This window comes from Rana temporaria, chromosome 4 (genome assembly GCF_905171775.1).
Source record: "Rana temporaria chromosome 4, aRanTem1.1, whole genome shotgun sequence".
In the NCBI taxonomy this organism is placed as follows: domain Eukaryota; kingdom Metazoa; phylum Chordata; class Amphibia; order Anura; family Ranidae; genus Rana; species Rana temporaria.
Window position 1 is genome coordinate 168,255,105 of NC_053492.1, and position 13,444 is coordinate 168,268,548.

Consider the following 13,444-nt stretch of genomic DNA (forward strand, 5'->3'; position numbering starts at 1 on the left):
AAAAAGATTTAACTGCAAATATTAATTATTTTTTATATATATTCCTAATTCAATAAAAGCTGCTAGTGAATGTTAACTCAATTCACAGTGATGTTTATTGTAAAAATTAGACCAAGCCAAGTATGAGCTATCAAATTGTCCAGGTAACAACATAGCTGATTTACATGCTTTATACAAATGAAAACAAACTCATTATCAATGATAAGAAAAAAGGGCAACAAAATGATTTGCAAATGATTTGCATAGGATTACATCTTTGCACAATTATTTCAGTTGTATGGTCAATTCCAATAGTATAGCAAAATAATTTTAACTCTTATGGTACCGTATGTGCAGTGAGATCTGATAACGTTTCAGAATTACGGCTTCTATGAAACACGTATGCCCTGTACACACGATCGGAATTTCCGATGGGATAAATCTGATGGAATTTTCCGTTGGAATTCCGTTCGAGCTGTCTTGCATACACACTGTCAGACTAAATTCCGACCGTCCAAAATGCAGTGTCGTAAAAGACTACGACGAGCCATGAAAAATGAAGTTCAATGCTTCCGAGCATGCGTCGACTTAATTCTGAGCATGCGTGGGTTTTTTCTCCGTCGGAGTTCCACACAGACGATAGGAATTTCCATCGGAAAAAATAAAACATGTTCTATTTCTAAACTCCGACGAAAAAAGTCCGATGGGGCCCACACACGGTCGGAATATCCGATTAAAAAATTCCGTATTACTTTTTTTATCGCAAATTCCAATCGTGTGTACAGGGCATAACAGTACAAAGCAACTCACTTTAAAATGGAAATAATGCAATATTAATCATTTGCATTAAAACGATAAAAAGATACAATAAAATTTACTGTAATTGTATTTGAATACCAATCAATAATATATTGCAATATGCATAGGTTCATACTGTATATCATTTGAATTGTTCATTTGGGTTGATTATCTAAATAAACAAGCAGTAAATGCTAATGTAGTAAAGCTTCTGTGTTCCCTTTTAATAATACCCAGTTATGTGCAGAGGAATCTACTGGATGTCTTAATTGTCTGCTGGTACAGTGAGTGAAAGATATATTTTCTCTCTATTTGCTTCACCAAAAACTACATAAATGGCAACTCACTGCCACACCGCAATAAAACAGTTTATGCAATAGTAAATATTCAATGCCGCTTCAGAATACGCACAGCAAAGAGGGCAATGTCGATATTACAGAATAATATTTACTTACAGATCAATATTATTTACTTACAAATCAATACATAAGTTCAATGTATGGTTATATTCTTAACATATAGGACTGATTTTCTGAAGAAGAAAGTTTTATGTTTCCCAAAAAACAGTTTTATGCAACCAGCCAGATTAAGAGGCGCATACAATATAGAAATGGATATTGGCAATAATTGATAGACATGAACATGATTACTAGGCCAGTGTAAATGACTCTATATACCAGCTTTATTATTTGTTGGCGGCATACATCAAATATATAAGTTACTTTGGCCCTGTGCCATTCCAGTCCATTGGTTAAACATATCAGTGATAAAGTCAGTGATATTGGAAAAATAATTCTAAATGTTCCAACTTTAGTTCATTCCTGTGGGTTTATCTGCATAGAAAAAGTCTCAACCCACTGTTTAAAGAAAGAAACACATAGGCTTCCAATGCTTCCAATGCCAACCTCTCCTTCTGAAGCTAGTTGCTTGGCTGTCCTGTTGACTTTCTTATGACTTCTCATGTCTGAATGTGTTTTCTGGGCCAGGGACAATGAAAGTATAGAATTTAGAAAGTCAGTATGATAGTCAGACAACTAGCCTTTTTCAAGGAGGTCACTAATGACCTTACTACTCAAACACAAAGCCAGTAGCACACTGAATACAATTGGCCTATCTGTAAAAAAAATAACAATTTTGTAAGTTGTAAAGTATAAATAAAATGCAAAGCATCTCAAATGCATTTCACAGCAATGCATTTTGGTGTGAATACGTTCTTACAGCTCAGGTTGTGCCTCTGCTTTTCCTTAAGGCGGATTTGTCCCTAGTTGTGCCCACCTCCTGACATGCCCACAGTGGGTGCCTCATCTGTAGAGCCATCACCCCAGCCCTGAGTGGTCTGCTCAAAGACTGTTCTTCACTGCAAGCAAAGAGTTCTAATTCATAATCAGGAACATGTTCATAAGCAAAGCAGGAATAGTTTCCACAGCATCATGGGACATTAGCTTTTTTCCTTGGTTCCTGCCTACTGTGCAACACATACAAAGGGAGCAGAGTGAACCAACACATACAGAAAACAACAATTGTTGTTTTCTGTTTAAAACAGAACACCAGGCAGATATAAAATGTATCCATTAATTTTTTTTTTGCACTGTATCAGCGCAGGTCACTGCAAGAGCACTTAGAAAACAATGGTTTTCTATGTGCCTTATTCACACTACAATGTTGTGTACATCTATGTTGTGTTAATGTGCAATCTGTCTGCAAATTAATGCAACACAATGCAAATCAATGCATTTAAATGCATTACAACTGAAAGTAAAGATATCAAATGTAAATTGTTGTTCCAGGAACCTGTCACACTTCACAACTGATGACATTAAACTGCATACCGACATGCAAAAAACTGCAGTATAATGCAATGTTAAATGCACATCAATGCACATGGATTTTGATGCATTGCTGTGAGCTTTTATGTGCAGTATGGTGTAAAACAACAACAATACATCGCTCAAAATGTAGTCTTTATATGCAAGCACTATAAGTACCAGAATTTTGTTTTTAGCCACTTGCAGTCCTGTACAGCAGAGCTTGGACCAGGGAGGTGGCCGCAGCACTAGGAGCCAATCAGTTTTGCTGCTGTGCTCATGTGCTAAAATGGAACATACTGCTAGGAGATAGCAGAGTGAAGCCTCGATCACACGACCGAGGAACTCGACGGGCGAAACACATCGTTTTCCTTGTCGAGTTCCTTGTTAGGCTTTCGAGGAACTCGACAAGGCAAGTTTCTCCATTCCCGTAGAGGAAATAGAGAACTTGCTCTCTTTTTGGCTCGTCGAGTTTCTCAACAGTTTCCTCGAAGAAAATGTACACGCGACCGGTTTCCTCGGCAAAAAAATATCTCCCAGCAAGTTTCTTGCTGGTTTTTGCCGAGAAACTCGGTCGTGTGTACGAGGCCTGACACAGATATGAGCTTATCAGCCTGCTGCTTCTCTTTTCACTGTCCAGTCACAGACTGGGGGGGGGGGAACAAGCCCTGTAAGTAATACTGAACTGCAGGAAAGAGAAATCGAATCTCCTGCCCTGCCAAGCAAGACTGCGCTGTGTGACAAATGAATGAAATGAATGAATGAATGAAAAAACTTATATAGCGCGGCACATGCGAACTGAATCGCCTCTGTGTAAATCTCAGGTACTGGATGGGCACTGGGCAGAAATATAAGTCATTTGGCAGGTAAAGCAGCTCAAATATAGCTAGCTATGAATAAGCACTAAGGCATAGTGCGAAACGTCAGCTTTTCTTTTGTTGTGCTGTTTTTTGCTGTGGCATGTGTTTTGTGATTTTTAATTAAAGGAGGAGTTTTTTTGGAGTGCGGCTATCCCAGCTTCTTTTCTCTCATCCCAAGCTCAAATATATGTATTGCCTCTTTGTAATTAGAATTTTTCCTGGAGTTCAGCTTTCCTTTTTGGCAATTAGAGACATGAGAATGCCATAAACAATATTTTTTCCAACACATAAGTAGTTTATTGCAGCTCTTGTAAATATCGGGGGTACAAATGGCGCTTAGTGATGTTCACAAGTCGCTTGACCTGCTAACAAGGCGATACTTTATCATGTAATATTACTGAGCATCTGTTCATTCACATTACTTGCTGAACATCTTGAGTAATGGCCTTTTAAGGCAAAACAAGTGGAACGTCTCCTAAGTTTCTATGCCAGGTCAGCTCTAGATGATTGAGCCTATGCAGGACACCGCACAAGTAAGAGTGAACACATGGGCCTCCAAGAAATGATTAATTCTTAACTGACTTTCTGAAGCGAGCTTTGTTTTTAGTTATGATTAGATATCATGTCACAGAGAGCCGTCCAGAAGAGCCATGTGTTACATTAGTCTTATACTGTGCAGAGATCAGATGCTTGCCCTACTCTGTTTGTATTTATTTATAAAGCAAGACAGCCTTCGAGACCTGTAATGAGATGCTGTAGTTTTTTAAAGAGGTAAAATAATTTTCAAACACAGACACACAATGAGTTTATTTATTTAAAAAGTTGTTAAATAGAGTCTGGGAATTCAAATATTCAATGTTGACATTGTGCAGAACTGGACGCATGCCAAATGCAACTTTCTCTCTCCCTCTCTGGAGACACCCAATGAACTAGGAATTTTCGACTTTCTCCTCCTTCTTTACTAAATAGGTAAAAGTCATTAATTATAGGCAAAGCGGTATCTGAGCCATAATCAAGTAATGGGATCCTTTATTTGAGAACTACAAAGGGTTCTAAGTGTGTTTAGCTGTAAATGCAAGGCCCAAAGTAGCATGTCTGACTCTGGAAAATGGATTTTGTAAACAGAGCCTTCCTTCTGTTGAAACATTTTATTACACGTTACAAAAGCAGAACGCCTTTGTTTTATATTAAAATGAACCCTTCATATAAAGCTGTCATTTTTTTCCCCCCCACCACCTAACGAGAGCAATGATCCAATTACTAACCTGTTCTATGCCAGGCCTACATGGGAAAAAAAAAAAAGAAAAGTCCATCTGGTGTTGGCTAAATTTTGTTTGAAGAAGCCTGCCCTTTAAATCAGTAGAGATTACTACCCAAAATAAAGAGTTTCTGCGGAAGGCCATGCTCAAGAAATACTTCCAAATGTGATGGAAATCCCCCAAAACAAATGGGTTTAAGTGCAAAAGTAACTAGAAAGGATTAGTGGGGCACTGGATGAACTCCATGATAAATATTACTAAAAGAAATAGGTACTGCCCGCAAGGGATAATTCCCAGTTTTATAAGGAGACCATGCTAAAAATCGGTTAGAACGTGGTGGGTACGCAGTTCACCCTGTACGTCAGAAACTGATAGCAATAGACCTTATTTACCAAACTGCCTAAACCAACTACCAGGGTCACCTATGGCAAGTTTTCCCCTTTGTTTCATAATCTGCACTGCAAAAATGATTGACGGGATCTGACTACTTGCTGTAGGTATCACAGACTATTTTTTCAAGCGTTCTGAATAATTAGACTAATTATAGGTCTATTCTGTCAATAACTGGTATAATGCTATAGAAAGCATAGCTCGATAGTTAGATAGATAGGTAAATCTAAAGAAATTTTAATAAGAAAATTGTATAATTTATGGCCAGCTTAATAGATATATACATAGTAAATTGATAGGTAGATACATACATACAGAAATGATAGATAGATAGATAGATAGATAGATAGATAGATAGATAGATAGATAGATAGATAGATAGATAGATAGATAGAGATAGATAGATAGATAGATAGATAGATAATTGATAGGTAGATAAATACATATATACATACGCATACATACATACATGATAGATAGATAGATAGATAGATAGATAGATAGATAGATAGATAGATAGACATACATGATAGATAGATAGATAGATAGATAGATAGATAGATAGATAGATAGATAGATAGATAGATAGATAGATAGATAGATAGATAGATAGATAGATAGATAGATAGATAGATAGATACACATACATACATGATAGATAGATAGATAGATAGATAGATAGATAGATAGATAGATAGATAGATAGATAGATAGATAGATAGATAGATAGATAAAGATATATTGCACTAATGACTTCTCAGTTTATTTTGTTTTGGAAAGAAAACACCCTGATGAAACTCTACTGAAATGGACAGTGATCTGTATATACTACATTGACCGTTTCATGTACCCTGGTGCTCACACAACACAGAGGTCTGTAGAAATCAGCCGACTGTAATGGATGCTGTTTACAAGACTGCTGACATCTATGACTTGGATAATGTATTGAGTAGGAAGAATGGTTGCGTTACTGTGGAACAATTTCCTATAGGCCAATAGGTGCAGCCTCATTTTCTATGAGGCCTTGTTTTCAAACCAGAATTTGCTAAACTACCGACTATTCCCCCATAAGTCTGACAATAAACATGCATGCTAAGGTCCAGACAGTTACACTGCAATTAATGAGCTTTGGTTTTTCAGCATGCAGCATGGAAATAAAAGAGAAAGAAAGAAAGAAAAGTGATTCAATGCAAACACCTTAACAAATTAAAAAGATTTTTTTTTTTTGTATATTTTCTTATTTATTTCACGTTTGCCTGTATGCAGCACACACAGGAACACTTTAATTTACTTTAACTCACTTTGAATTTTAGTAAATCAGGCCCATACAGAAAGAGAGAAAGGTTAGATAGATAGATAGATAGATAGATAGATAGATAGATAGATAGATAGATAGATAGATAGATAGATAGATAGATAGATAGATAGAAAGATAGATGGACTTTTTTTTCTGGTAGAAATGTATAAGCAAACAGCCACATATCAGGAAATTAAATGCAGATGTATTATAATTTCCTCTAAAATGCTGAGCTGTGATACTTATATTGTTAATAGGTATAATTGTATAATGACTAATATATATGTGTATATATATATATATATATATATATATATATATATATATATATATATATATATATATATATATATATATATATATATATATATGTGTGTGTGTATGTGTGTGTGTATGTATATATATATATATATATATATATATATATATATACATATCTATATATATATATAGATATAGATATATGAATATATAGATAGATAGATAGATAGATAGATAGATAGATAGATAGATAGATAGATAGATATATATATATATATATATATATATATATATATATATATGTGTGTGTGTGTGTATACATAAATGTTTGTATATATATATCTATATATATACATGCTTATCTGTATGCATGTATATATATATATATACACATGCATACAGATAAGCAGTATAGCTGCATTTGGCACCGAAATAAATGAGCCCCCAGGGCATGATTAGGATATTTCAGCCCTATTCCCCTTGGAGAGATCTTTCCTACCAATGGGAAATAATGTGTTCCTGGGATATTTTTTAGCCGAATATTAGCATGTTGTGCCAAATGCAATAAAGAGGCACTAAGAGGTAATGGCAAAGTGATCGCAAATAAACAGTAAGGAGCTGGCAGGATTTCACTGCCTCCAACACAAATCCGAATGGACTATTAAACAGGCACATAAACTTGCCAGGGCTTTTAAAGTCTGGACACAGGCAGCCAGCATAGACATCGGAAACCTGGGAAAGTGTGACTTTATTATGTCATATGTTGGGGACAGGTCTGCTTCTACCTACCAAGCACCTAAATGCCTGTAAAAGATAGGAGTGCTAAAGTGTAAAAGTAACAAGTGCAGGCCATTCATCTGGGCTGTGCTAAACTAATCCCATCCTGAGCCTTTATGAGGCTGCTGGGTGGCTAGCGGCTAGTGTGTGGTGCCTGGACTAGTCTGTACAACGCTCCTACTGCTGCGGGTGCTATAATGGTCACCCAGCTCTACCCACACTGCGAGCATCTTTTGCTGGGACTGATATGCAAAGGAATGCCATATATATATATATATATATATATATATATATATATATATATATATATATATATATATATATATATATATATATATATATATATATATATATATATATATATATATACACACACACACTACTCGCTGAGACTGTGCTATATAATGGATGAGCTGCTTGTTAGAATAGGTTTCATGCCCATCCAGATTACATTTAATCCCATAAAGACACCTGCATAGAAAATAAAATCCATATCCACAGATACTATTACAGATGTGTATATTGTTTCACTTTGCAATGGCCATTCTGATTACATATATAATCCCATTAAAACACCTGCATCTAAAATGTACTAAGATTTACATACACTAATACTATAGTATACAGTAAATGTGTATAAAGTTTTACTTTTCCACGCCTATCCAGATTACATATAATCCTATAAAGCCACCTGCCTATCTCCACAAATACTAGTATAGATGGGTATGTACAGTAGTTTTACTTTTTCATGCTCATCCAGATTACATGTACAGTACTGTATAATACCATAAAGATACCTGCATATAAAATAGGATCCGTATCCAAAGATACTTGTATAGATGTGTAGTTGCACGTTTCTATGTCCATCCAGATTACATATCCATTACACCAGCATATACAGTAAATAGGATTTACATTTACAAATACTAATACATATGTGTAGGTAGTTTTACTTTTGTTATGCCCATCCAGACATATGCCATCCCATAATGGCACCTGTATATATAATCAGATCCACATATTCTAGTATAAAGGTGTGTGTGGTTTTACTTTTTCCTGCCCATCCAGATTATGTATGTTATCACATAAGAAGCCTGTGTATATAATCAGATACACATCCACACACTAATATAAATTTGTATGTAGTATTTCTTTTCATGCCTATTCCTAATTATATACATCATCACATAAAATACAACAGATATGTTTTTTAACATTTGCCCACACTGGTATAGATGTGTGCAATATTACTTTCCATGTGCATCCATCCATTTATCAGCTATACTGTCACATGTAACAGTGTATGAGTGATGCTAGGTTGTATGATGGTGACTGTAGAGATGTATATCGGTCCCCATTCCCTGATCAGACAATGTGATTCCAGTATACAGCCCCCCCTGCTCCCCAGATCCTCTCTGGGAAAGTCAGCTCTGCAGACTTGTGCCAGTGTCCAGTGTGTACTCTTCAGGTGTCAGGCTTGTGTCAGTGTTGTCAGCTCCACATAACGTGCATTGTGTCCCTGATTGCTATGTGACAATTAGAGGGTTTATTTCCCAGACCTCTGGAGGGGTCCCTGTCTATTGAGGCACTGAAAGCATGAATGCTTCAGTATCCTTCTACATGGCAGTGCACATGAAGAATAGAGGGGCGGCTGATTGACTGAATTACTGGGGTCACCAACAAACCCCTTTAGATGTGACAGTTCCAATCACCAAAGGGAACAGAGATTTCACCAGTCAAGATCTGAGAGCCCCAATCCATTTCCATCACTGGTGGGAGCTGACTCAACTTATCGACAGATTTATAATATAGAGTGGTAACTACAAGGCTGGAGAGAAATATACGTGTCATTTACTAAACACTAAATCAGTCTAGAAACATATAATATTATAAAGTAACTAAATCAATAAATAAATCAATGGTGGGAGGATGAACAGATGATAGATAGATAGATAGATAGATAGATAGATAGATAGATAGATAGATAGATAGATAGATAGATAGATAGATAGATAGACAGACAGACAGACAGACAGACAGATAGATAGATAGATAGATAGATAGATAGATAGATAGATAGATAGATAGATAGATAGATAGATAGATAGATAGATAGATAGATAGATAGAAAAAAGACACAAGTCCATCCAGTTCAACCACAAAAAAAAAAAAATAGATAGATAGATAGATAGATAATTATGTCTAGCTATCATTTATGTATCTGTTCATCCCTTTATACTTACCCATCTTTATATCTATATCTAGCTCTCTACATCTACCTTTTATATATATATTGAGAGAGAGAGTATATATATTTGTATATACTGTATATATATATATATATATATATATATATATATATATATATATATATATAGGTAGATATAGAGAGCTAAATTTAGTGGGTAGGTATGGTAGAGGGATGAACAGATAAATACATGATAGATAGATAGATAGATAGATAGATAGATAGATAGATAGATAGATAGATAGATAGATAGATAGATAGATAGATAGATATTAGATGCATGCATAATACATTGATAGATAGATAGTGATACATAGATAGACAGACAGATACATAATAGATAGATAGATAGATAGATAGATACATACATACATACATACATACATACATACATACATACATACATACATAAATAAATAAATTGATAGGGATAGATAGATAGATAGATAGATAGATAGATAGATAGATAGATAGATAGATAGATAGATAGATAGATAGATAGATAGATAGATAGATATTAGATGCATGCATAATACATTGATAGGTAGATACATAGATAGACAGACAGATACATAATATATATATAGATAGATAGATACATACATACATACATAAATAAATTGATAGGGATAGATAGATAGATAGATAGATAGATAGATAGATAGATAGATAGATAGATAGATAGATAGATAGATAGATAGATAGATAGAAACCTGCATACATAATAAACTCATGCATAATACATTGATAGGTAGATACATAGATAGACAGACAGATACATAATATATAGATAGATAGATAGATAGATAGATAGATAGATAGATAGATAGATAGATAGATAGATAGATAGATAGATAGATAGATAGATAGATGCAGACAGACACATGCATTCAAAAGAGATACATAACTAATAAAATGATCGGTAAATAGATACATAAATACATCATACATACATGGATGATACATCGATAGATACATTGATAAAGGGATTGATAGAAATACACATTTGTAATAGATACATAATACATTGGTAGGTAGATACATACATAGTTGATTGATAGATAGACGGAAATTAATGATTTATATGAAATAGATATTGATATATTATTGATTTATATAAATATAAAATATATGTCTATATATTCACGATTTATATACCACAGTGTTTTTTTTTTTATCGCCGTGTATTTCCTTTGTAGATACATTTAGCATCACGTCAAGCAGAACAAAATGGAAATAAATTGCCTCGCCGTCGAAGCCGCCTATAATAATCTTATATAATGTGATATAAATTATAATGTAAAATAATTCCCTGATTTTTAAATTGCTAATAAAAATAAATAAGCATGGTAGAACAGTGACATTGCACTGCTTTTCCCCCATTTCATAACAAGCAAATTAAAGGGGATGTTTGGGTTTGGACTAGCACCCCATGATTGGAGCCCCATGGGTGATCATAGGTGGAGTAAGGCTGATGGGTGGAGTAGAGATCATAGGTGGAGAAGGGCTGATGGATGGAGTAGTGATCATAGGTGGTGGACTAGTAATGATGGGTGGAGTAGTGATCATAGGTGGAGTAGTGATAATGGGTGGAGTAGTGATCATAGGTGGTGGAGTAGTGATCATATGTGGAGTAGTGATCATAGGTGGAGTAGTGATGATAGATGGAGTAGTGATGAAAGGTGGGGTAGTGATGAAAGGTGGAGTAGTGATCATAGGGGGAGTAGTGATCATAGGTGAAGTAGTGATCATAGGTGGAGTAGTGATGATAGATGGAGTAGTGATAAAAGGTGGAGTAGTGATGAAAGGTGGAGTAGTGATGATGAGTGGAGTAGTGATCATGAGCAGGGTTGGTGCAAGGATCATGAGTGGAGTAGTGATCATAGGCGAAGTAGTGATCATAGGTGGAGTAGTGATGATAGATGGAGTAGTGATAAAAGGTGGAGTAGTGATGATGGGTGGAGTAGTGATGATGGGTGGAGTTTTAATCACGAGCAGGGTTGGTGCAAGGATCATGAGTGGAGTAGTGATGAAAGGTGGAGTAGTGATGATGAGCAGGGTTGGTGCAAGGATCATGAGTGGAGTAGTGATGGACTCACTGGTGGACCAGTCCCTTGCACTTTGTCCATTTAAAGGCACTGGTTCCATTTTGCAGGAAATGCCGCAATCAATCCCATTGTCAGCGATCAATTGTAAACACAAGCATGGCAGATATTACAGCTCGGGTGAAGACAGTTTAATAACACGAGTAAATATATGGCTATGGGTAAATATTTATAAACACATGCAGACATTGTAATACATCCTATTAATCAGAAATAAAACATGAGCCATAGGTAATATTGTGATAAAGCCGAAATACTATTTCCCCACTAACATCAGACACTACAAGGCTGTCTAGACCCCTTTCTTCTGTCCTCATGTAACTCCCCCAGCCTAGACTGCCCCATGCAGAGTGAAGGGTTAATAGTAAGTAATCTCATTCTAAGCCTGTCCTGTTTTAAAAGGTGTCACGGAGTTTGCTGCTTGTCGCGCAGCGCCCACTAGCGGCGACACGCGTCCTTGCAGCTTCATTCAGCTTCCACTCCCTGAGTGGCAACAGCAACTTTGTGAAAGTCCTGCCTGCCTCATCCCTACACAAGCCCGAAGTGCCAGCAAGCCCAGCAAGTTGGACGTGTTACAGCAGCAGTGGCAGGAGGAGCAGCAGCAATAAGAGCAGCTGTGGTGGGTACCAGGTGCCCCCAGATCAGGGCATCATCAGGGCATGGATGCACCAGGTCCCTGCCAGTGTGCCAGGATGGGCAGCCCACAATCCTAGAGATCAGAACCCTCTAGAAGATGGCAGAGGGTGAAAAGCCATAGCACATTGCACCTACTTGTGGCCAGTTTCCTTGCCCGGCCTTTGGATCTCATGGTGACAGCTCTTCGATGATGGTTTGCTGGAGCTTTTCTCTTGGATCTTTTCCTTTTTTTTTTCTTTTCCCACTCTCTCTCTCTCTTTCACTCTCTCAATCCCCTTCTCATTCCGGACTCGCTATCTCCCCAGCACTGTCAGTTTAGACACCTTCGCGCATGCGCTCCTCACCCCCAAGCCTCTGCCAAAAAAGTTTGCAGCGATTTATCATTTGGGGTTTCAGGTCTTGTCACATGGAGCTCTCCCCCGGTGCTTTCCACACAGCAGGCTTTTCATGTGTGCACACTGCGGGGCTCGGCGACATCTCACACCTCTGCCGATCACATCGTCTCCCCTCCTCCATTCACCACCACAATCTGATCGGGGCAAATCCTATCCAACTCTAGCTGACCTTTCATTGACAAATAAAGCGAGTTGTGTGTTAGGAACGTGTATTATGAAATGTATCCATCACCCCACCGATCATCACCTGCTTGTACGACGCTGCGCTACACGTCGGCGCTACATCAGCGCTGAGCCTGGAGAAGCATTTGTTTTCTATAATAAAAGCACATTACATCTAGGATTACTTGTGTCACTTTCATTTATCCCATTTGTTACAATGTATTGTAATCATCTGTATGGAAGGCACAAACAGTCTATCGATTCTATCGATTATATCATATTTATATATCTTGCATCTAATCTATCTATTCTATCGATTATTTATTATTTATATATCTGTCATCTAATCGTTTTATCTATCTATCTATCTATCTATCTATCTATCTATCTATCTATCTATCTATCTATCTATCTATCTATCTATTCTGTCAATTAATTATATAATATTTATATACCTGCCATCTAATCTATC

General features: G+C 36.4%; 1 protein-coding gene across 2 annotated transcripts in view; it reads right to left on the reverse strand.

The window, feature by feature from the left end:
- The window catches only part of MECOM (MDS1 and EVI1 complex locus), a 687,285-nt gene extending 674,548 nt beyond the window's left edge, over window positions 1-12,737 (reverse strand). Inside the window, exon 1 of one of the 2 annotated variants that reach the window (XM_040349315.1) lies at window positions 12,551-12,737. In XM_040349315.1, the coding sequence (XP_040205249.1) occupies window positions 12,551-12,587 (37 nt within the window). In that variant the 5' untranslated portion in view covers window positions 12,588-12,737. The remainder of the gene's footprint in view (window positions 1-12,550) is intronic. The other variant, XM_040349314.1, reaches the window with a different exon arrangement.
- Window positions 12,738-13,444: the final 707 nt, after the last annotated feature.